Genomic DNA, 24,230 nt, shown 5'->3' with positions numbered 1-24,230 from the left:
AATGATAAGTGCAATAAACTCATTATAGAAAAGTTAGAAAATAAAGATCCACAAAAAAAGAAAATAGAAATACCCATTATCTCACACACTAAAGATAACTACTGTTAATACCTTTTTGTGTATTCTTCCTGTCTTTTTTATAGTCATAGATCTTTATACACATACTCATTTTTTTAAATGGGATTAAAGTATATGCACTTGTTCATTCATACACTTAGTAAATGCTCATTGAGTACCTGCTGTACTAGCATAATAGTTAAGAGTGTAGGCTTGGGAGTCAGATGGTCTGGATTCTAATCCCAGCTTTGCTATCTGCTACTTGTTTGACCTTGGGTTGACTATTTAACCTGCCCGTGCCTCGGTTTCCTCATTTGTAAAACAATATTAATTCACAGTACCTACATCATAGGGTTATTGTGTGGAGTACCTGATAAACCATATAAACCACTTAGACTGTTATATGCCTGGCACAATTCTATGCACATAATTATGTACATCTCATCACCCTTGCCGTATTCTATTTGTTAGAAACAAGTCACAGGTCATGCCCACACTCAAGGGAAGGGGACTGTCCAAGGGTAAGAACACCAGGAGGGAGAAGTTTTAGGGCAGGTGGGGGATGAGTACAACATGTGAAAAAAAAAAAGTGAGGAAACTCACTATTGAGAAGGTCACTTCTCCAAGTGTTGACTTCCCTCCACCATCTGCCTACTTTGCTAACTTTTCAGAGTCTGTGGTAGATGCTTTTTATGTTTTGTCCAGAATTTTTTGTTGTAATAAACAATGAAGGATGTGTTGTAGAGGGCTTAGGCCATCATGGAACTGAAAGTTCATCATTGGATTTAGCCATAAAGAAATCATTTAAAGAGCAAGTTTTATAGAATAGTATGGGTAGAAATTTGATAGGAATGAGAGGGAGTGGAAGATGAGGAATTGGAGAGACTAAGTACAGACAGTTATTTCACGGTAAGTGGAAAGCAAGATAAAGGGAGTGGCAACTCGTGGGGATTGTGGAGTCAAGAAAAGGTTTTGTAAGTTGCTTTTTTTTCTTTAAGTTACAGTGTTCCGTTTTATATAGTATTCCATAGAATTGTTTATCCAACATAATTTTAAATGACTGACTAGTACTCAGTTCTGTTTGTATACCAGAATTTGCTTACTATTTCCCATTGGTTATATTTGATTATAAATGACACTACAATGAGGAGCCTGGTCTTTACATTTTCTCAAACATCTCATTTTCTTAAGGACAAATTCCCCAAGGTGGGGCAGAGAGTGTGAATATTTTATAAGGTATTTGCTACTACTGTGAATTTGTTCCTATGAATTAGAGAAACATTTTGCCAGAAGAAACATAATTCTAATCTTCCCTAAATTAAGTTGCTTCAGTTTAATTGGGTGTTCTTAATACTACTTATCAGTTGCTTCGAAATTGAAGGAAGAAGATAAATTATTGGACGCTGTGGCTAAAGAAGGATGGGATGTAGATGAAGAGAAGGCAATTAGATTCATCCAAGATTGATGTTTTTTCATTATAGTGGAAAATCTGCAGGGCCAGAGAGTTTAAAATGTAGGCAGAGGATTGGATGAAGTTATTTACCTTGGCCTCTTAGCTGGACAGGGAAGGGAAGTGAAGGCAACAGAGGTGGTATATAGGAAAAAGTGAAAGGGTTTTGCATACCTCTTCATATTAAATTTTATACACATTTTAAAATTTATGGTCTCATAGATATATTTTACTGTGAAAAATAAAAACGCATACTAATCTTCTATGCTAGGAGAATAAAGAAGTTAAATATTATTTCATATAAAATATAAACTAATCAGCTATATAATTTTTTACCCATTACATTTCTGACTGCTGAAAATGGATTAAGCTTGACAAAAGTTAGAGCTGAGATATAACTGGGACCATCAATGATTTTGTGGGCAGATATAAACCTATTCCCCTATTATTTGTTTAATGTCTACTTGTTAAAGATAACTTATTTAACTTAGCTTAAACTGAGTTGTTAATCAAACTTATTCTCTTTACTATAGAATTCAGCTCTTTAACTTGTCTTTTGGATTATTTCATTTTTTGGTACACACAGAAGCTTGTAGTATGTTACCAATTTACTACCAATTTAAAATATTTTAAAGTTAAAGTGGGAAAATTATTTATTTATTCAGGAAATGAGAAGATAGAGTCTAAATTATTTAAGCCCTATATTCTTTTAATCCTTTTGTTTTCCACTTTTGAGTTATTCATCTGTATTTTACTGAAAAGTGGGTAAAGACAAGAAGCAGCAGATGATCAAGCCAGGATTTGTTGAGAAACAGGATGAAATGAGATTTGACGACTTTCTAATTTTATTTATATTCTGTCCCCCAAACATGTTCATAGTTAGCAAGTCAACAATGTATGTGAATTATGAAATAGGATTGTTAAATTTTATTTTTGAGTGTGGAAGTGTCTTCTTTCAGGGAACTTTTCATTTTAAAAATCTGCTGTCATAGTAGCTCCTTACCTTGTAAATTTGGAAGACACATTGCTCAGAAGAATTTTACTTGAAACCTTAACTTACTCACAAAATGCAACTTTGTCAGAAAGCTATCAGTAGGTGTGACAAGTATATAAATTAATAGACTGTGTTAACCAAATAATGTTGAGAATCGTTTCAGAAGGAACTAGCTTTATTGACTGCTTTTAACTGAATTTAGTGTTAAAAAAATTAACCATTGTTCTTACCTGGCTACACCTGAAAGTGAAGAGGGCATTTATTCTTTAATTAAATGTTTTGATTTTTATTTTTTAGGTGATTCGATCTGGGCAAAAATTAAGGACAAAGTCTACTGACAGAGGCGAGAAACGTGGAGGCTGGTTTAGTGGGTTTTGGGGTAAGAAGGAATCTAAGAAAAAAGATGAAGAATCTTTGATTCCTGAAAGTAAGTTCCAAGTCAGATAGTTTATTGTACACTGATAAGGAAAAAATATATAAACTATGTTTTAGCCAGTTAGTTGAATTTTATTTCATAATATTTTTGGAATAAAAGTAGTTTAGTATAGTAAACATATAAACAGATACATCAGGATGGAACATTCCCATGTTTATGTAACTAAAATAAAACTTTGAATTTTTGAGAAAAGTTATTTGTGTGAAATTTTAAAACTTGAAATCCAGAAATCTCACAGGTAGCATTCCTTATTGTTACTTTTTTACATGGATATTTAATTAGATGTTTCACTTAATTTTTGAAATACTTAGGGAATTATAAAATTATGTGACACCTGAATTCCCTTAATGGTGTCTCTTTGCGTTTTCTTTTTTCTTTTTTTTTTTTTTGCGGTAGGCGGGCCTCTCACTGCTGTGGCCTCTCCCATTGCGGAGCACAGGCTCTGAACGCGCAGGCTCAGCAGCCATGGTTCACGGGCCCAGCCGCTCCGCAGCATGTGGGATCTTCGTGGCCCAGGGCACGAACCCATGTCCCCTGCATCGGCAGGTGGACTCTCAACCACTGTGCCACCAGGGAAGCCCTCTTTGTGTTTTCTTGACCTAAACAAGCAAATACATGATGTTTAACAAGTCAAAATAGTATATTAGAGGAAATTACTTTGCTGCTTTTGCTTTAGCATTGTGTCTATTGATTTTAGGCCACTCGTTAGTTTGGTTTGATTTTTTTTATTGTATCTGTAAGACTGAAGCAATTGATTTCTTAAAATATTATCTTTTTGTAGCTATTGATGACCTTATGACACCAGAGGAAAAAGATAAGCTCTTCACGGCTATTGGTTATAGTGAGAGCACCTACAACCTAACTTTACCCAAGCAGGTAATTATTTAGATGGTAATTATTTAGGTGGTTTCATTTTTCTGTGTTATCTTGAATTGGGTTAAACAAGTTATTGATTTTTAAAGTAACTAATAAAAATACGTTACAGTTTGTTTCTGCTTTACTTTTTGTTACATGTTTCAGTCAGACCTTACCAATTAAAACTGTCTCCAACTTTAGATTTAGTTGATTTAATGAATGTGAGAATAACCTGATAAAAAGTACTTATAGAGGTAAATTAAGTCTTTTAAAAATTTTATCTTAAAAAAATCTGTGTGTGTGTGAAATGTAACTCATGTATAAAAGAGTCATCAAAACCAAAATGTATTGCTCATTTGATGTGTCATAAAGAACAGCTGTGTAATTACTATCGGTTAAATTATGGACTGTGCAATAGATAGGGCATTATTGTGAGATCTATCTCTGTTCTTTCACTGTGTGTATTTTGCTCACTTTCATTGTTGTGTAGGTATTTTCATTTGAAAATACCACAACTTATTTATTCATACTTTTGTTTATGGGCATTTTGTTTTTAGGTTGTTATGCTGCTGTTAACTTCTTGTAAATGTCTTTTAGTGGGCACGTGAGATTTTCTGCTTAGTATATCTTTAGGAGTAGAATTGGTGTATCATAGGATATGAGTATGTTTAACTTTAATAGATTCTGCTAAATACTTTTACAATGTGAAAAAATTTCCATCAGTGGTATATGAGGATTCTTATTGTTCCACATCTTTACCAACTCTTACCATCATCAGTCTTTTAAATTTATCCATTCTAAATGGTGAGTATGTAGTATTTCATTGTGGTTTTAATTTGTGTTTTCTGGATGACTGAAGAGGTTTTTCACTTTCTTGTACTGTTGTAGGCCTGATAGATATCCTCTTTTGTGAAGTAGCTTTTGAGTCTCTTGTTCATTATTGGGTTGTCTTTTTCTTATTGGTTTGTAAGAGTCTTTTATGTATTTGTTAAATTACATCACATCCCTAGAAATGAGTCATTTTATAACTGGAAGTTTGTACCTTTGACTACCTTCACCAATTTCCCCCATACCCTGCTCCCTGTTCCTGGCAACCACCAGTCTATTCTCTGGTCTTTTTAGATGCCACATATAAGTGAGACCATACAGTATTTGTCTTTCTCTGTTCGACTTACTTTACTTAGCATAATGTCCTCAAGCTACATCCATGTTGTTGCAGGATTTCCTTCCTTTTTAATGGCTAAATAATATTCCATTGTGTATATCCACACCACATTTTCTTTATTTTTTCATCAGTCAGTGGACACCTAGGTTGTTATAATGTCTTGGCTGTTGTGAATAATGCTTCAATGAACATGGGAGTGCACATATCTCTTTGAGGTATTGATTTCATTTCCTTCAGATAAATGTCCAGAAGTGGAATTGCTGGATCATAAGGTACTTCTCTATTTAGTTTTTTGAGGAACCTCCTCACTGGTTCTTATAGTGACTCTACCAATTTACATTCCCACCCACAGCATGGGAATATAAATTGGTACAGAATAATAGCCATTCTAACAGGTGTGAGGCGATATCTCATTGTGGTTTCTTTTTTTTTTTTTCTAAAGAACATTGGCAAATGTATTTCCCTCCATATGAAGTTATTAATGTTTTTTAGTTGAAGTATAGTTGATTTACAGTATTAGTTTCAGGTGTACATCATAGTGATTCAGTATTTTTATAGATTATGCTCCATTTAAAGTTCTTACAAAATAATGACTGTATTTCCCTGTGACGTACAATATATCCTTGTTGCTTATTATTTTATATATAGTAGTTTGTACCTTTTAATTTCCAAACACCTTTTGTGCCCATCCCCCTTTCCCTTGCCCATCTGGTAAGCACTAGTTTGTTCTCTATATCTGTTGATGGACATTTAGGTTGCTTCCATATCCTAGCTATTGTATGTATTACTGCTGTGAACATTGGGGTGCATGTATTTTTTTTTTTTTTTCGGTATGCGGGCCTCTCACTGTTGTGGCCTCTCCTGTTGTGGAGCACAGGCTCCGGACGCGCAGGCCCAGCGGCCATGGCTCACGGGCCCAGCTGCTCCACGGCATATGGGATCCTCCCAGACCGGGGCACGAACCCGTATCCCCTGCATCGGCAGGCGGACTCTCAACCACTGCGCCACCAGGGAGGCCCGCGTGTATCTTTTTGAATTAGTGTTTTTGTTTTCTTCAGATACACATCCAGGAGTGGAATTGCTGGATCATATGACAATTCTACCTTCAGTTTTCTGAGGAACGGCCATACTGTTTTCATTGTGGCTGCACCAATTTACATTACCACCAATAGTGTAGGAGGGTTCCCTTTTCTCCACACCCTCTTCAACATTTGCTTGTTACTTGTGGACTTTTTGATAATAACCATTTTGATAGGTGTGAGGTGATATCTCATTTCAGTTTTGACTTGCATTTCTCCGATGATTAGCCATGTTGAACTTTTTTCACGTGTCTTTTGGCCACCTCTGTATCTTCAGTGAAAAAAATGTCTACTCAGGTGTTCTTCCCATTTTTTAAATCAGGTTAGTTGTCTTTTGATATTGAGTTGTATGAGTTGTTTATATATTTTGGATATTAACCCCTTATTGGTAATATCACCTGAAAATGTTTTCCCTTATATGGTAGGTTGCCTTTCCATGTTGTCAGTGGTTTCCTTTGCTCTGCAAAAGCTTTTAAGTTTAATAGGGACTGTTTATTTATTTTTGCTTCTGTTTCTTTTGCCTTAGGAGACAGATCAAAAAAATATTGCTGCAATTTGTGTCAGAGAATATTCTGCCTGTGTTCCCTTCTGTGAGTTTTATGGTTTCAGGTCTTAAATTTAGGTCTTCGGTCCATTTTGAGTTTATTTTTGTATGTGGGGTGAGGAAATGTTCTAATTTCATTCTTTTACATGTACTATCCAGTTTTCCCAGCATCACTTATTGAAGAGATTGTCTTTTCTCTATTGTATATTCTTCCCTCTTTGGTCATAGATTAATTGACCGTAAGTGTGTGGGTTTATTTCTGGGCTCTCTATTCTGTTCTGTTGATCTCTGTGTCTGTTTTTATGCAGGTACCATACCGTTTTGATAACTGTAGCTTTGTAGTATACTCTGAAATCAGGTAGCATGATACCTCTAGCTTTGTTCTTTTTTCTCAAAATTACTTTGGTAATTTGGAGTCGTTTATGGTTCCATATACATTTTAGAATTATTTGTTCTAGATCTGTGAAAAATATTATGGGTACTTTGATAGGGATGGCATTAAATCAGTAGATTGCTTTGGGTAGTATGGCCATTTTAACAATATTAATTCTTCCAATTTAAGAACATGGGTTATCTTTTCATTTCTTTGTATCATCTTCAATTTCCATTATCGGCATTTTATAATTTTCAGAGTATAGGTCTTTCACCTTCTTGGTTAAGTTTATTCCTAAGCTATTTTATTCTTTTTGATGTGATTTTAAGTGAGATTGTTACCTTGCATCTGTTCCTGATCATTCATTACTAGTGTATAAAAAAGCAACAGATTTCTGTTTATTAATCATCTATCCTGCAACTTTACTGAATTCATTTATTCTAAGAGTTTTTAGGCAGAGGCTTTAGGGTTTTCTATATATAGTGTAATGTCATCTGAAAACAGTGATAGTTTTACTTCTTCCCTTCCAATTTAGATACCTTTTATTTCTTTTTCTCGTCTGATGGCTGTGGTTAGGACTTCCAATGGTATGTTAAATAGAAGTGGTGAGAGTGGGCATTCTTGTCTTGTTCCTGATTTTACAGGAAAAGCTTTTAGTTTTTTGGCATTTAGTATGATGTTAGCTGTGGGTTTGTCATAAATACTCTTTATTATGTTAAGATATGTTCCGACTGTACCAACTGTGATGAGAGTTTTGTCATGAATGGATGTTGAATTTTGTCAAATGCTTTTCCTGCATCTATTGAGATGATCGTGTGATTCTTATCCTTCCTTTTGTTAATGTGGTGTATCATATTGATTGATTTGCGAATATTGAACCATCCTTACATCCTTGGAATAAATCCTACTTGATCATGGTTTATGACCCTTTTTATATATTGTTGAATTCAGTTTGCTAATATACTTTTGCAACAATATTCCTCAGAGACATTGGCCTGTAGTTTTCTTTTTTTGTAGTGTCTTTGTCTGGTTTTGGTATCAGGGTACTGGTGGCCTCAGAGAATGAATTTGGGAGTGTTCCTTCCTCTTCAGTTTTTTGGAATAGTTTGAGAAGGATAGGTAATAACTCTTCTTTATATGTTTAGTAGAATTTCACTCCGAAGCTGTTTGGTTCTGTACTTTTGTTTGCTGGGAGATTTCTGATTACTAACTCAATTTTACTACTAATGGTCAGTCGGTTCAGATTGTCTGTTTCTTCTTTTTTTTTTTTTACATCTTTATTGGAGTATAATTGCTTAACAATGGTGTGTTAGTTTCTGCTTTATAACATAATGAATCAGTTATACATATACATATGTTTCCATATCCCCTCCCTCTTGCGTCTCCCTCCCACCCTCCCTATCCCACCCCTCCAGGCTGTCACAAAGCACCGAGCTGATCTCCCTGTGCTATGCAGCTGCTTCCCACTAACTATCTACCTTACATTTGGTAGTGTATATATGTCCATGCCTCTCTTTTGCTTTGTCACAGCTTACCCTTCCCCCTCCCCATATCCTCAAGTCCATTCTCTATTAGGTCTGTGTCTTTATTCCTGTCTTACCCCTATGTTCTTCATGACATTTTTTTTCTTAAATTCCATATATATGTGTCAGCATACAGTATTTGTCTTTCTCTTTCTGACTTACTTCACTCTGTATGACAGACTCTAGGTCCATCCACCTCATTACAGATAGCTCAATTTTGTTTCTTTTTATGGCTGAGTAATATTCCATTGTATATACGTGCCACATCTTCTTTATCCATTCATCCGATGATGGACACTTAGGTTGTTTCCATCTCCAGGCTATTGTAAATAGGGCTGCTATGAACATTTTGGTACATGACTCTTTTTGAATTATGGTTTTCTCAGGGTATATGCCCAGTAGTGGGATTGCTGGGTCATATGGTAGTTCTATTTGTAGTTTTTTAAGGAACCTCCATACAGTTCTCCATAGTGGCTGTACCAATTTCACATTCCCACCAGCAGTGCAAGAGTGTTCCCTTTTTTCCACACCCTCTCCAGCATTTATTGTTTCTAGATTTTTTGATGATGCCCATTCTGACTGGTGTGAGATGATATCTCATTGTAGTTTTGATTTGCATTTCTCTAATGAGTAAAGATGTTGAGCATCCTTTCATGTGTTTGTTGGCAGTCTGTATATCTTCTGTGGAGAAGTGTCTATTTAGGTCTCCTGCCCATTTTTGGATTGGGTTGTTTGTTTTTTTGTTATTGAGCTGCATGAGCTGCTTATAAATTTTGGAGATTAATCCTTTGTCAGTTGCTTCATTTGCAAATATTTTCTCCCATTCTGAGGGTTGTCTTTTGGTCTTGTTCATGGTTTCCTTTGCTGTGCAAAAGCTTTGAAGTTTCATTAGGTCTCATTTGTTTATTTTTGTCTTTATTTCCATTTCTCTAGGAGGTGGGTCCAAAAGGATCTTGCTGTGATTTTTGTCATAGAGTGTTCTGCCTATGTTTTCCTCTAAGAGTTTGATAGTGTCTGACCTTACATTTAGGTCTTTAATCCATTTTGAGCTTATTTTTGTGTATGGTGTTAGGGAGTGATCTAATCTCATACTTTTACATGTCCCTGTCCAGTTTTCCCAGCACCACTTATTGAAGAGACTGTCCTTTCTCCACTGTACATTCCTGCCTCCTTTACCAAAGATAAGGTGACCATATGTGCGTGGGTTTATCTCTGGGCTTTCTATCCTGTTCCATTGATCTGTATTTCTGTTTTTGTGCCAGTACCATACTGTCTTGATTACTGTAGCTTTGTAGTATAGCCTGAAGTCAGGGAGCCTGATTCCTCCAGCTCCATTTTTCGTTCTCAAGATTGCTTTGGCTATTCGGGGTCTTTAGTGTTTCCATACAAATTGTGAAATTTTTTGTTCTAGTTCTGTGAAAAATGCCAGTGGTAGTTTGATAGGGATTGCATTGAATCTGTAGATTGCTTTGGGTAGTAGAGTCATTTTCACAATGTTGATTCTTCCAATCCAAGAACATGGTATATCTCTCCATCTATTTGTATCATCTTTAATTTCTTTCATCAGTGTCTTATAATTTTCTGCATACAGGTCTTTTGTCTCCTTAGGTAGGTTTATTCCTAGATATTTTGTTCTTTTTGTTGCAATGGTAAGTGGGAGTGTATTCTTGATTTCACTTTCAGATTTTTCATCATTAGTATATAGGAATGCCAGAGATTTCTGTGCATTAATTTTGTATCCTGCTACTTTACCAAATTCATTGATTAGCTCTAGTAGTTTTCTGGTAGTATCTTTAGGATTCTCTATGTATAGTATCATGTCATCTGCAAACAGTGACAGCTTTACTTCTTCTTTTCTGATTTGGATTCCTTTTATTTCCTTTTCTTCTCTGATTGCTGTGGCTAAAACTTCCAAAACTATGTTGAATAAGAGTGGTGAGAGTGGGCAACCTTGTCTTGTTCCTGATCTTAGTGGAAATGGTTTCAGTTTTTCACCATTGAGGACGATGTTGGCTGTTGGTTTGTCATATATGGCCTTTATTATGTTGAGGAAGGTTCCCTCTATGCCTACTTTCTGTAGGGTTTTTATCATAAATGGGTGTTGAATTTTGTCAAAAGCTTTCTCTGCATCTATTGAGTTGATCATATGGTTTTTCTCCTTCAATTTGTTAATATGGTGTATCACGTTGATTGATTTGCGTATATTGAAGAATCCTTGCATCCCTGGAATAAACCCCACTTGATCATGGTGTATGATCCTTTTAATGCGCTGCTGGATTCTGTTTGCTAGTATTTTGTTGAGGATTTTTGCATCTATGTTCATCAGTGATATTGGCCTGTAGGGTTTTTTTGTGACATCTTTGTCTGGTTTTGGTATCAGGGTGATGGTGGCCTCGTAGAATGAGTTTGGGAGTGCTCCTCCCTCTGCTATATTTTGGAGGAGTTTGAGAAGGATAGGTGTTAGCTCTTCTCTAAATGTTTGATAGAATTTGCTTGTGAATCCATCTGGTCCTGGGTTTTTGTTTGCTGGAAGATTTTTAATCACAGTTTCAATTTCAGTGCGTGTGATTGGTCTGTTTATATTTTCTATTTATTCCTGGTTCAGTCTTGGAAGGTTGTACTTTTCTAAGAAATTGTCCATTTCTTCCAGGTTGTCCATTTTATTGGCATATAGTTGCTTGTAGTAATCTCTCATGATCCTTTGTATTTCTGCAGTGTCAGTTGTTACTTCTTTTTCATTTCTATCTATTGATTGGAGTTTTTTCCCTTTTTTTCTTGATGAGTCTGGCTAATGGTTTATCAATTTTGTTTAACTTCTCAAAGAACCAGCTTTTAGTTTTATTGATCTTTGCTATCGTTTCCTTCATTTTTCATTTATTTCTGATCTGATCTTTATGATTTCTTTCCTTCTGCTAACTTTGGGGTGTTTTTGTTCTTCTTTCTCTAATTGCTTTAGGTGCAAGGTTAGGTTGTTTATTCGAGATGTTTCCTATTTCTTAAGGTGGGATTGTACTGCTATAAACTTCCCTGTTAGAACTGCTTTTGCTGCATCCCATAGGTTTTCGGTCGTTGTGTCTCCATTGTCATTTGTTTCTAGGTATTTTTTATTTTCCTCTTTGATTTCTTCAGTGATCACTTCGTTATTAAGTAGTGTATAGTTTAGCCTCCATGTGTTTGTATTTTTTACAGCTCTTTTCCTGTAATTGATATCTAGTCTCATAGCATTGTGGTCGGAAAAGATACTTGATACAATTTCAATTTTCTTAAATTTACCAAGGCTTGATTTGTGACCCAAGATATGATCTATCCTGGAGAATGTTCCGTGAGCACCTGAGAAAAATGTGTATTCTGTTGTTTTTGGATGGAATGTCCTATAAATATCAATTAAGTCCTTCTTGTTTAATGTATCATTTAAAGCTTGTGTTTCCTTATTTATTTTCATTTTGGATGATCTGTCCATTGGTGAAAGTGGGGTGTTAAGATCCCCTACTATGAATGTGTTACTGTCGATTTCCCCTTTTCTGGCTGTTAGTATTTGCCTTATGTATTGAGGTGCTCCTATGTTGGGTGCATAAATATTTACAATTGTTATATCTTCTTCTTGGATCGATCCCTTGATCATTATGCAGTGTCCTTCTTTGTCTCTTCTAGTAGTCTTTATTTTAAAGTCTATTTTGTCTGATATGAGAATTGCTACTCCAGCTTTCTTTTGGTTTCCATTTGCATGGAATATCTTTTTCCATCCCCTTACTTTCAGTCTGTATGTGTCTCTAGGTCTCTTGTAGACAGCATATATATGGGTCTTGTTTTTGTATCCATTCAGCCAATCTGTGTCTTTTGGTGGGAGCATTTAGTCCATTTACATTTAAGGTAATTATCGATATGTATGTTCCTATTCCCATTTTCTTAATTGTTTTGGGTTCGTTATTGTAGGTCTTTTCCTTCTGTTGTGTTTCTTGCCTAGAGAAGTTCCTTTAGCATTTGTTGTAAAGCTGGTTTGGTGGTGCTGAACTCTCTCAGCTTTTGCTTGTCTGTAAAGGTTTTAATTTCTCCATCAAATCTGAATGAGATCCTTGCTGGGTAGAGTAATCTTGGTTGCAGGTTTTTCTCCTTCATCACTTTAAATATGTCCTGCCAGTCCCTTCTGGCTTGTAGAGTTTCTGCTGAAAGATCAGCTGTTAACCTGATGGGGATTCCCTTGTGTGTTATTTGTTGTTTTTCCCATGCTACTTTTAATATGTTTTCTTTGTATTTAATTTTTGACAGTTTGATTAATATGTGTCTTGGCGTATTTCTCCTTGGATTTATCCTGTATGGGACTCTGTGTGCCTCCTGGACTTACTATTTCCTTTCCCATATTAGGGAAGTTTTCAACTATAATCTCTTCAAATATTTTCTCAGTCCCTTTCTTTTTCTCTTCTTCTTCTGGAGCCCCTATAATTCGAATGTTGGTGCGTTTAATGTTGTCCCAGAGGTCTCTGAGACTGTCCTCAGTTCTTTTCATTCTTTTTTCTTTCTTCTGCTCTGCAGTAGTTATTTCAACTATTTTATCTTCCACGTCACTTATCCATTCTTCTGCCTCAGTATTCTGCTATTGATCCCATCTAAAGTATTTTTCATTTCATTTATTGTGTTTTTAATCGTTGCTTGATTCATCTTTATTTCCTTCTAGGTCCTTGTTAACTGTTTCTTGCATTTTGTCTATTCTATTTCCAAGATTTTGGATCATCTTTACTATCATTGTTCTGAATTCTTTTTCAGGTATACTGCCTATTTCCTCTTCACCTGTTAGGTCTGGTGGGTTTTTATCTTGCTCCTTCTCCTGCTGTGTGTTTTTCTGTCTTCTCATTTTGCTTATCTTACTGTGTTTGGGGTCTCCTTTTTGTAGGCTGCAGGTTCGTAGTTCCCGTTGTTTTTGGTGTCTGTCCCCAGTGGCTAAGGTTGGTTCAGTGGGTTGTGTAGGCTTCCTGGTGGAGGGGACTAGTGCCTGTGTTCTGGTGGATGAGGCTGGATCTTGTCTTTCTGGTGGGCAAGTCCACGTCTGCTGGTGTGTTTTGGGGTGTCTGTGGACTTTTTATGATTTTAGGCAGCTTCTCTGCTAATGGGTGGCATTGTGTTCCTGTCTTGCTAGTTGTTTGGCATAGGGTGTCCAGCACTGTAGCTTGCTGGTCGTTGAGTGAAGCTGGGTGCTGGTGTTGAGATGGAGATCTCTGGAAGATTTTCGCCGTTTGATATTATATGGAGCTGGGAGGTCTCTTGTGGACCAGTGTCCTGAAGTTGGCTCTCCCACCTCAGAGGCACAGCACTGACTCCTGGCTCCTCAATTTGGGCTTATTCGTTGTCTCTTCATGTATTCCACAGATGCAGGGTACATCAAGCTGATTGTGGAGCTTTAATCCGCTGCTTCTGAGGCTGCTGGGAGAGATTTCCCTTTCTCTTCTCTGTTCTACAGCTCCCGGGTCTGAGCTTTGGATTTGGCCCCGCCTCTCCGTGTAGGTCTCCGGAGGGCGTCTGTTCTTCGCTCAGACAGGACAGGGTTAAAGGAGCAGCCGCTTTGGGGACTCTGGCTCACTCAGGCCGGTGGGGAGAGGGGGCACGGAGTGCGGGGCAAGCCTGCAGCAGCAGAGGCCGGCGTGACGTTGCACCAGCCCAAGGCGCGCCGTGCGTTCTCCCAGGGAAGCCGTCCCTGGATCCCGGGATCCCGGCAGTGACTGGCTGCACAGGCTCCCCGGAAGGGGGGCGTGGACAGTGACCTGCGCTTGCACACAGGCCTCTTGGCGGTGGCAGCAGCCCCAGCGTCCCACGCCCGTCTCTGGGGTCCGCGTTTTCAGCCGCGGCTCGCGCCCATCTCTGGAGCTCCTTTAAGCAGCGCTCTTAATCCCCTCTCCTCGCACACCAGGAAACATGGAAGAAAAAGTCTCTTGCCTCTTCGGCAGGTTCAGACTTTTTCCTGGACTCCCTCCCGGCTAGCTGCGGCGCATTAGCCCCTTCAGGCTGTGTTCACGCCACCAGCCCCAGTCCTCTCCCCGCGCTCCGACCGAAGCCCGAGCCTCAGCTCCCAGCGCCGCCTGCCCCGGTGGGCGAGCAGACAAGCCTCTCGGGCTGGTGAGTGCCAGTCGGCACCGATCCTCTGTGCGGGAATCTCTCCGCTTTGCCCTACCCAGGTACGTGGGGAGTTTCTTGCCTTTTGGGAGGTCTGAGGCCTTCTGCCAGCATTCAGTAGGTGTTCTGTAGGAGTTGTTCCACGTGTAGCTGTATTTCTGGTGTATCTCTGTCTGTTTCTTCTTGATTCAGTCTTGGAAGGTTGTATGTTTCTAGGAATTTGTCCATTTCTTCTAGAAAAATTGTCCAATTTGTTGGCATATAACTGTTCGTAGTATTCTCTTATGATTTTTTGCATTTCTGTGATAATGGTTGTTATTTCTCCTCTTCCATTTCTTGTTTTGTTTGTGTGGGTTCTCTCTTTTCACCTTGGTGAGCCCAGTTATTGGTCTCTATTTTATTTATTTCCTCTCTGGTCTTTATTATGTTCTTCCTTCTGCTGACTTTGGTCTTTATGTCTTCTTTTTCTTATTACTTTAGATGGTAAGTTTGGTTATTTGAGATTTTTCTTATTTCTTAAGGTAGGCCTGTATTGATATAAACCTGTCTCAGAACTGCTTTCACTGCATGCCATAGATTTTGGAAAGTTGTGTTTCTGTTTTCATTTGTCTGGAGATACTTTATGATTTCCTCTTTGATTTCTTCATTGACTTTTTGGTTTTTTAATAGCATATTGTTTAGTCTCCATGTGTTCATGCTTGTCCCCGTTAGCTTCCTGTAGTTGATTTCTAGTTTCATACCACTGTGGTTGGAAGAATTGCTTGATATGATTTCTGTCCTTTTAAATTTGTTGAGACTTGTTTTGTGGGCTAGCATATGATATATCATGGAGAACATTCCATGTGCATTTGAAAACAATGTGTATTTTTCTGTTTTTGGATGGAATGTCCTATAGATATCTATTAAGTCCATCTGGTCTGTTGTGTCATTTAAGACCACTGTTTCCTCATTGATTTTCTGTCTAGATGATCTGTCCATTGATGTAAGTGGAGTGTTAAAGTCCCCTACTATTATGGTATTATTGTCAGTTTCTCCCTTTATGTCTGTTAATATTTGTTTTATATATCTCGGTGCTCCTGTATTTGGTGTATATATGTTAATGAGTGTTATATTATATTTTTGTATTGATCTCTTTTTCATTATATAGTGCCTTTCTTTGTCTTTTTTAAATAGACTTTGTTTCAAAGTCTGTTTTTTCTGATATGAGTATTGCTCCCCTCCATATCTTGTAATTTCCATTTGTGTGAAATATCTTTTACCATCCCCTCACTTTCAGTCTGTGTGTGTCTTTAGCTCTGAAGTGAGTTTCTTGTAAGCAGCATAAAGATGGGTCTTGTTTTCTTATCCAATCAGGCATCCTTTGTCTTTGATTGGAGCATTTAGTCTATTAACATTTAAAGTAATTATTGATAGGTGTGTACTTATTGCCTTTTTGTTACTTATTTTCCAGTGTTTTTGTAGTTCTTCCCTGTTCTTCTTTTAGTTTCTTCCCTTTTGGTTTGATGATTTTCTTTAGTGCTATGCTTGTGTTCTTACTCTGTATTTTTTGTATATCTGTTGTAGGTTTTTGACTTTTGGTTACCACAAGGTTCACGTATGTGGACCTATAACTGTACTTACTTGTTCTAAATAGAAAGTCATTTAAGCTCAAGCACATTCTAAGTGATACACATTTTTTTCTCCCCTCCTTCACATTTTGTGTTTTTGATGTCATATTTTACATCTTCATGTTTATCCCTTTACTGATTGTTGTAGTTATAGTTGATTTTATAATTTTTTTCTTTTCATCTCCATGATAGCTTAATTGATTGATCCTCAGCCTTTACTATGTATTTGCCTTTACTAGTAGACTTCCCTTATTACCTGATTCTATGTGGGTCTTTCTTAAAGCCTTGGTTTTGCAGGAGTCTTTTTGCCAGTCTGCAGTTAGTTTTCAATGAGAATTGTTTACATGTAGACATACTTTTATTTTGGCGGTACATGGGCCTCTCACTGTTGTGGCCTCTCCTGTTGTGGAGCACAGGCTCTGGATGCGCAGGCTCAGCGGCCATGGCTCACAGGCCTAGCCGCTCCGTGGCATATGGAATCTTCCCGGACTGGGGCACGAACCCGTGTCCCCTGCATCAGCAGGCGGACTCTCAAACTCTGCGCCACCAGGGAAGCCCTGTAGACATATTTTGATGTGTTCATGTTGGGTAGTTGAGTTCATTTCACATCCTCCTACTCTGCCATCTTGATCTTCTCCCTCATTGTGGTTTTGAATTGCATTTCCCTGATGATTAGTGATGTTGAATATCTTTTTATATATCTGTTGGCCATTTGAATATCCTCTTTGGAAAAATGTCTATTCAGGTCCTTCACCCAATTTTTAATTGGATTATTATTATTATTATTTTTGCTATTGAGTTGTATGAGTTCCTTTTATGTTTTTCTTATTAACCCCTTATCAGATATGTGGTTTACAAATATTTTTTCCCATTCTGTATGTAGTCTTTTCATTTTGTTGCTTCCTTTTCTGTGCAGAAGCTTTTTAGTTTGATGTTGTCCTGCTTATTTATTTTTGCTTTTCTTGCTTCTGCTTTCAGGGTCATATCCATAAAATCATTGCCAAGACTGCTGTCAAGAAGCTTTTTCCCTGTGTTTTCTTCTAGGAGTTATGGCTTCAGGTCTTACATTTAAGTCGCTAACCCATTTCTAGTTAATTTTTGTGAGTGGTGTAAGATAGGGGACCAGGGACTTCCCTGGTGGTGCAGTGGTTAAGAATCCACCTGCCAATGCAGGGGACACAGGTTCAATCCCTGGTCCAGGAAGACCCCACATGCTGTGGAGCAACTAAACCCATGCGCCACAGCTACTGAGCCTGTGCTCTAGAGCTTGTGAGCCACAACTACTGAGCCCACGTGCCACAACTACTGAAGCCCGCGTGCCTAGAGCCCATGCTCTGCAACAGAGAGAAGCCATCGCAATAAGAAACCTGCGCACCGCAAGGAAGAGTAGCCCCCACTCGCCACAACTAGGGAAGGCCTGTGTGCAGCAATGAAAACCCAACACAGCCATAAATAAATGAATTAAAAAAAAAAGTTAGGGGACCAGTTTCATTTTTTTTTGCACGTGAATATCCAGTTTTTCTCGCACCATTTAATAAAGAGACTATCTTTTCTCCATTGGGTATTCTTGGGGTTTTTTTTCAAATATTAGTTAACCATATGTGCATGGATTTATGTCTGTGCTCTCGATTATGTTCTGTTGGTCTGTGTGTCTGTTTTAATGCCAGGACAATATTGTTTTGATTTCTATAGCTTTGTAATATAGTTTGAAATTAGGAAGTGTTATGCCTAGTCTAGCTTTGTGGGTTTTTTTTTTCCTCTCAAGATTACTTTTGCTATTCAGGGTCTTTTGTGGTTCCATGCAAAATGCCATTGGAGTTTGTAGGGATTGCATTGGATCTATAGATTACTTCGGGTAGTATGTACATTTTTAAAAGCATTAATTTTTCCAGTCAAGAAACAGAGCATACCTTTTCTGTTTATGTTTTCTTCAGTTTCTTTCATGAGTGTCTTACAGTTTGCAGTGTAGATGTCTTTCACCTCCTTTTTTAAATTCATTCCTAATTATTTTATTGCTTTTTGCTGTTGTAAATGAGATTGCTTAAAATTTTTCTTTAAATTAGTGTATAGAAACACAAACGATTTTTGTATGCTAATTTTGTATCCTGCAGCTTTACTGAATTTTTTCATTAGTTCTAACTTTTTTTTGGTGGAGTCTTTAGGATTTTCTCTACGTAAGACATATCATGTACAGAGAGAGGCAATTTTCCTTCTTCCTTTCCAATTTGGATGCATTTTGTTTCTTTTTCTTGCCTTATTTCTCTGGCTAGGACTTCAAATGCTATGTTTAATGGTAGTGGTGAGAGTGGGCACCCTTCTCTTGTTTGTGATCTTGGGGAAGAACTTTTTACCTTTCAACATTGAGTATGGTGTTAGCTGTGGGCTTGTCATATATGGCCTTTATTATGTTGAGGTATATTCCTTCTATACCCAGTTTATTGAGAGTTTTTATTATGAATGGATGTAGAATTTTGTCAAATGCTTTTTCTGAATCTACTGAGATAGTCATGTGATTTTTATCTTTTTATTCATGTGATATATTACATTAATTTCTTTTCGTATGTTGAACCATCCTTATATCCCAGAGATGAATCCTAGATGATTATGGTATATGATCTTTTTACTGTGCTGCCGAATTTGGTTTGATAATATTTTGTTGAGAATTTTTGTATCTGTGTTTACCAGTGATATTGGCCTATAGTTTTCTTTTCTCATAGTGTCCTTTTCTGGCTTTGATATCAGGGTAATGCTTGACTTGTAAAATGAGTTTGGGAGTATTCCTACTCTTCTGTTTTTTTGAGGAGTTTGAGAGGATTGGTGTAGATTCTTTAAATGTTTGATAGAATTCACCAGTGAAAACATTTGGTCCTGGGCTTCTTTTTCTTGGGATATTTTAAATTACTCATTCAATCTCCTTCATTATTGGTTTATTCAGATTTTCTTTAATGATTCATTCTTGGTAGATTATGTTTCTCAGAATTGATCAATTTCTTCTAGGTTTTCCAATTTGGTGGTGGATAGCTGTTCATAGTAATCACTCTTATGGTCTTTGGTATTTTTGTGGTATCAGTTGTAATGTTTCTTCTTTAATTTATAATTTTATTTATATGTGTTCTCTTTTTTTTGTTATTCTATCTAAAGGTTTGTCAGTTTTGCTTTTCTTTTCAAAGAACCAACTGTTGGTTTTGTTAATCTCCACTGTGTTTCTGTTTTTCTGTTGTATTCTCTTTTTCATTTATTTCTGCTGTAATGTTTATTATTTCCTTTATGCTTCTAACTTTGGGCCTAGTTTGTTCTTTCATCGTTCTTTGAGGTGTAAATTTAGGTTGTTTACTTGAGATTTTTCTTTTTTCTTGATGTAGGCATTCATCACTATAAACTTTCCTCTTACAACCGCTTTTGCCGCATCCAGTCAGTTTGGTATGTTGTGTTCCCATTTTTTTTTTCTTTTTTTTTTTTGCGATACACGGGCCTCTCACTGTTGTGGCCTCTCCTGTTGTGGAGCACAGGCTCCGGATGCGCAGGCTCAGCGGCCATGGCTTATGGGCCCAGCCGCTCCGGGGCATGTGGGATCTTCCCAGACCGGGGCACGAACCCGTGTCCCCTGCATCGGCAGGCGGACTCTCAACCGCTGTGCCACCAGGGAAGCCCTGTTCCCATTTTTGTTTGTCTCATGATACTTTTTATTTTCCCTTTTGATTTCTTCCTTGATCCAGGAGTGTGTTCAGGAGTGTGTTGTTTAATTTCCATGTATTTGTGAATTTTGTAGTTTCATTATTATTACTGATTTCTAGTTTCATTTCCTTGTGATTGGAAAGACACTTGATATAATGTGTATCTTCTTGAATATTTTGAGACTTTTTTGTCGTCTAATGTATGATCTATCCTAGAAAATATTCCATTTATTCCAGAAGAGTATTTATTCTGCTGCTGTTTGGTGGCATTTCTCTCTATGTCTCTTAGGTCCATTTGGCATGTAGTGTTATTCAAATCCATTGTTTCCTTATTGATTCTGTCTGGATGATATCTCTTTTGTTGAGAATGGAGTCCCCAACTAATATTTTATTGCTGTCTATTTCTTTTGGTTCTGTTAGTATTTGATTTATATATTTAGGTGCTCCAGTGGGTACATAGCATATTTACAGTTGTTACCTCTTCTTGATGGATTGACCCCTTTATCATTATATACTGACCTTCTTTGTCTCTTCTGACTATTTTTAACTTAAAGTCTATTTTTTTTCTGATGTAAATATAGCTACTCTGTCTTTTTTGGTTAATGTTTGCTTGAAATATCTTTTTCCATCCCTTCACTCTCAGTCTGTGTGTGGCCTTAAAGCTAAAGTGAGTCTCTTATAGGCAGCAGATCATTGTATCTTTTTTTAAAAAAAAAAATCCATTCTGTCAGTCTGTGTCTTTTGATTGGAGAATTTAATTCATTTACATTTAACTACTGAGAGATAAGGGTTTACTATTTACATTTTGTTAATTGTTTTCTGACTCTTTCATAGATTCTTTGTTCGTTACTTCTTCTCTTCTTGTGTGGTTTGATGAGAATCATCTCTCTAGTTATCTGTCCTACCTGTATTATTGACCTATCAATTTTGGGGGCAGAATTTTTTTTTCTCAGTGTCTTACTGACTCTCCAAAGTCATCAAGCAGATATTCTTTTTATTTTGTTCAGTTTATGAGCTAGAGGATTGGTTTGAATTAATTTGCTTTAGTGAAAGCTGCTGAATTGAATCTTTAGGCCACAAAATATTTTATCAGATTTCATTTTTATTACTTTTAAAACTAAGAGAAATTAATTTTGAATCTTTTGTAAATGTCCTATTTGAGCAAGCAATTTTATATTGAGTTTTCTAATGTTCTTTTTTTACAATGAACATACGTTTTTTAGATCATTTTATCATTTAACAGATTTAAATATGAAGAAATGAAAAAATTACTTAAAATTTAACCATTTTCATTCATTCTTTCATTTAGTATGTTGCTTATATTGTGGCACTGAAGTTAGTAAGCACCTCTGTTACAATAAGAGAAAACAGAAATATTCCAGAAATACTGAAAATTCAGGTAATTGGCTTTGGCACCCAAGTATCTCAGCGACCAGGAGCACAAGCACTTAAGTAAGTTTTAAAAACTTATTATTTTAATTTTTATTTCTATGTTTGACTTCAGGCCAAAAAAATATAGTGTTACTTAGCATGAAAAAACCTGATTAATAGTAGTTTGTCTCTAATTTCTTTTCCTTTTGTGTGTGAAGATAGTCATTTTATATTAGAGTTTGTTTTGTTACGGAACTATGCGAGGAGCTCATCATTTGTTCTCTCCTTCCTTTTTTCCTTCACAAATATTTCTTGTATACTGTTTAATTCATAGATTTGTTACTATGAAGGCTATGCATAGAAACAATACCTTTCTGTTTTCAAGGTGTTTATGCTGTAGTTGATAAGAGAGGAAACAAAAAGTTGATTTAAGATCTGTATAATATTTGAGAGCTCATAAGTAAGAAGGTACTGTAATGTGAAATACCTTAGGGTTAATGCTACACAAGCTCTGTTGTAGAAGGGAATAATTTCGGCTTGGAGATCTGGGGCTTAGGCTAACTGAATGGAAAGGACCAACAGATGCACGGATAAGGGAGGAGAGTGTGCAGGGTGGCATGAAATAGGGAGATGAGTTCCATGAGCATGTATTCCATGTAGCATGTATTCATGAGGCAGTTGGCCAAAGCGGATTTTTCATGAGGATAAGGAGAATAAAAAAATAAACCAAATCCCCAGATTGTGGATTGGGGATTTTGAAAAAAGCCCCAGATTGTGTGGGTAATTAAATTCCAGGCTACGGAGTTTGGACTTCAACTCTGGGTGATGGGCATGGTCCTGGCTCTCAAAGGAGTTTTTTAAAAGGGAAATTTGTATTTTAACTTATTATATTACAAGGATCTTATTTGTAATACTTCTTTTTTCCGCATTGGGTTGTAGGGTGGAAGCAAAATTAGAACACTGGTATATAACAGGTCTGAGACAGCAAGATATTGTACCATCACTTGTGGCTTCAATTGGCGATACTGCATCATCCTTGCTTAAAATTGAATTTGAAACCAATCCAGAGAATAGTACTGCTGACCAGACTCTGGTTGTTCAGTCTCAGCCTGTGGAGGTCATCTACGATGCTGTGAGTACAAGGAGAAAGTGAATCCTTATTAAACACGTCTTATGCTTCTGACATATGGTTTTCTTCTTTTTTCCTTTTCATATTTAACCTTAATTTACTTAGCAGCTCAGTTTACTGACACTTTTTTCTTGATTAAAGAGCAGTACATGTTTAGCAGTTAATTTTGATTTTTCATATGCTACAGATTTTTTTCTACTGTATGCTTATGTTAAATTTTTTAAAAAAGTAATATACCCTTAAAGAAGTCTGTGTTTATTATACTGGCTAACTACTGACAAATAACTTACACACCAGTTTCCTACTCCGGTTTCTTTTTGCTTATTTTCCCTTTCTCTTCAATGTTTGGAACCAATTTAAAGAGCTTTAGCAGCAAATGAAAGAATTTTAGATACTGTTCACGTGAGAAAAAAGCATTGCCATTTCTTTGCTGTTTAAAATGCTGGCTCCAGTTCTGTATCTGTAGCTCCATCTTTATTCAGACTCTCTTAACTCATCTTGAGCATCACTCGTTCCATCACTTGTAGGTTGACCCCACTCTGTCATTGAGACCCCTGACTTATTTTTACTGTACAGTTTAGAAGTAAATTCACAGTGTGGGTGGGAGGCAGAACTTACTGTATTCTGTGATTTTTTAAAAAAATTTTTTTAAATTTAAATTGTGGTAAAATACATAGAACATAATTTCCCATCTTAGCCATTTTTTAAGTGTATAGTTCATTAGGGTTAAGTACATTCACACCATTGTACATCCAATGCCCAGAACTCATTCTTTCTTGCAAAATGTCTGAATTAAGTTCAAGTTTTGGGTGTAGGTAAGGACTGAACAGCTTTCTTATTTCCTCTCTAAACTTCAAAGTGCGGGAGAATCCAGTTGCAGTATAGAGAGGTGGAGTTTCACCTTCTAATCTGGAGGCTAAGTCTAGAAGTAATGCCCCATTGCTACATCAACATGATACCGTAGAACATACTTAAGGTCACCTTAACGATATGCACACATTTGTTGCCTTTCCAATAAGGTGAAGTGGGCTATACCTTTTTTCAGGTTCCCTTTCACTCCAGAGGGAGATGTAGTAGGGTAGATTGTCTTTGGAGGTACCACCTCAGTTCAGAGCCAGAGTTGATTAGAATTAAACTGAAACTTTAAATTTTGTAATATAGAAAGTACTCTGTATAACTTGTTTATATTTTAAATGATTTTACAGAAAACCATCAATGCAGTGGTTGAATTCTTTCAGTCAAATAGGGGATTAGATCTTGAGCAAATAACATCAGCTACATTGATGAAGCTGGAAGAAATTAAAGAGAGAACAGCTACAGGTGAAGAATTTGACTGCATAAATGTCATCTAAACTCTCAAAATTTTTTGCTCTTCTAATGTAAATACTGTGTTTAAAATAGTGTAGGTAGTTTTTTTGTCAAATATACCTGCCAGACTGGGTGAGAAAGAGAATAATATGGGGCACAGATGATTCTGTCTGCTGTTACCTTCAGGAACCTGTGCTGCAGAGTGAACTTGAGCTGGAAAACATCCTTTTCTCGGTTCTTAAGCGACTGTTCACCGTACTGTGTGTGAATCAAGTTTTAAAGATACATACTTTTGTGCATTATGGCCTCTAATCTTAAGCCACCTACTGTATCTGGTTACTTAACTAAAGAAATAATGAATTTTTCTATCTCTGGCTAAAATACTAGCTGTGTTGGGTTTATTATATTATGCGATATGATTGTTTCTCATTGACCATATGCAATTTCACCTTACATGCTGAATGGAGAATCTAATCTGTGAAAAGAACTTCTCCAACATACTTTTCAAGTGATCTTCTTACTCTCGTTGTTAATAATATGATTACATATTTCAATTTGACTGC

The 24,230-nt window shown here is 36.8% G+C and overlaps 1 protein-coding gene across 2 annotated transcripts in view; it reads left to right on the top strand.

Moving 5' to 3' along the window:
- VPS13C (vacuolar protein sorting 13 homolog C) overlaps positions 1 to 24,230 on the top strand; it is a 181,591-nt gene that overhangs the window by 48,516 nt on the left and 108,845 nt on the right. For both annotated transcript variants that reach the window (XM_081228757.1, XM_081228756.1), the window contains exons 15-19: positions 2,799 to 2,928; positions 3,719 to 3,813; positions 21,169 to 21,311; positions 22,170 to 22,362; positions 23,565 to 23,679. In XM_081228757.1, coding sequence (XP_081084883.1) covers positions 2,799 to 2,928; positions 3,719 to 3,813; positions 21,169 to 21,311; positions 22,170 to 22,362; positions 23,565 to 23,679 — 676 coding nt within the window. The remainder of the gene's footprint in view (positions 1 to 2,798; positions 2,929 to 3,718; positions 3,814 to 21,168; positions 21,312 to 22,169; positions 22,363 to 23,564; positions 23,680 to 24,230) is intronic.

This window comes from Mesoplodon bidens (assembly GCF_964165515.1).
Source record: "Mesoplodon bidens genome assembly, chromosome: 3".
In the NCBI taxonomy this organism is placed as follows: domain Eukaryota; kingdom Metazoa; phylum Chordata; class Mammalia; order Artiodactyla; family Ziphiidae; genus Mesoplodon; species Mesoplodon bidens.
This window is presented reverse-complemented; position numbering and strand designations above follow the sequence as displayed.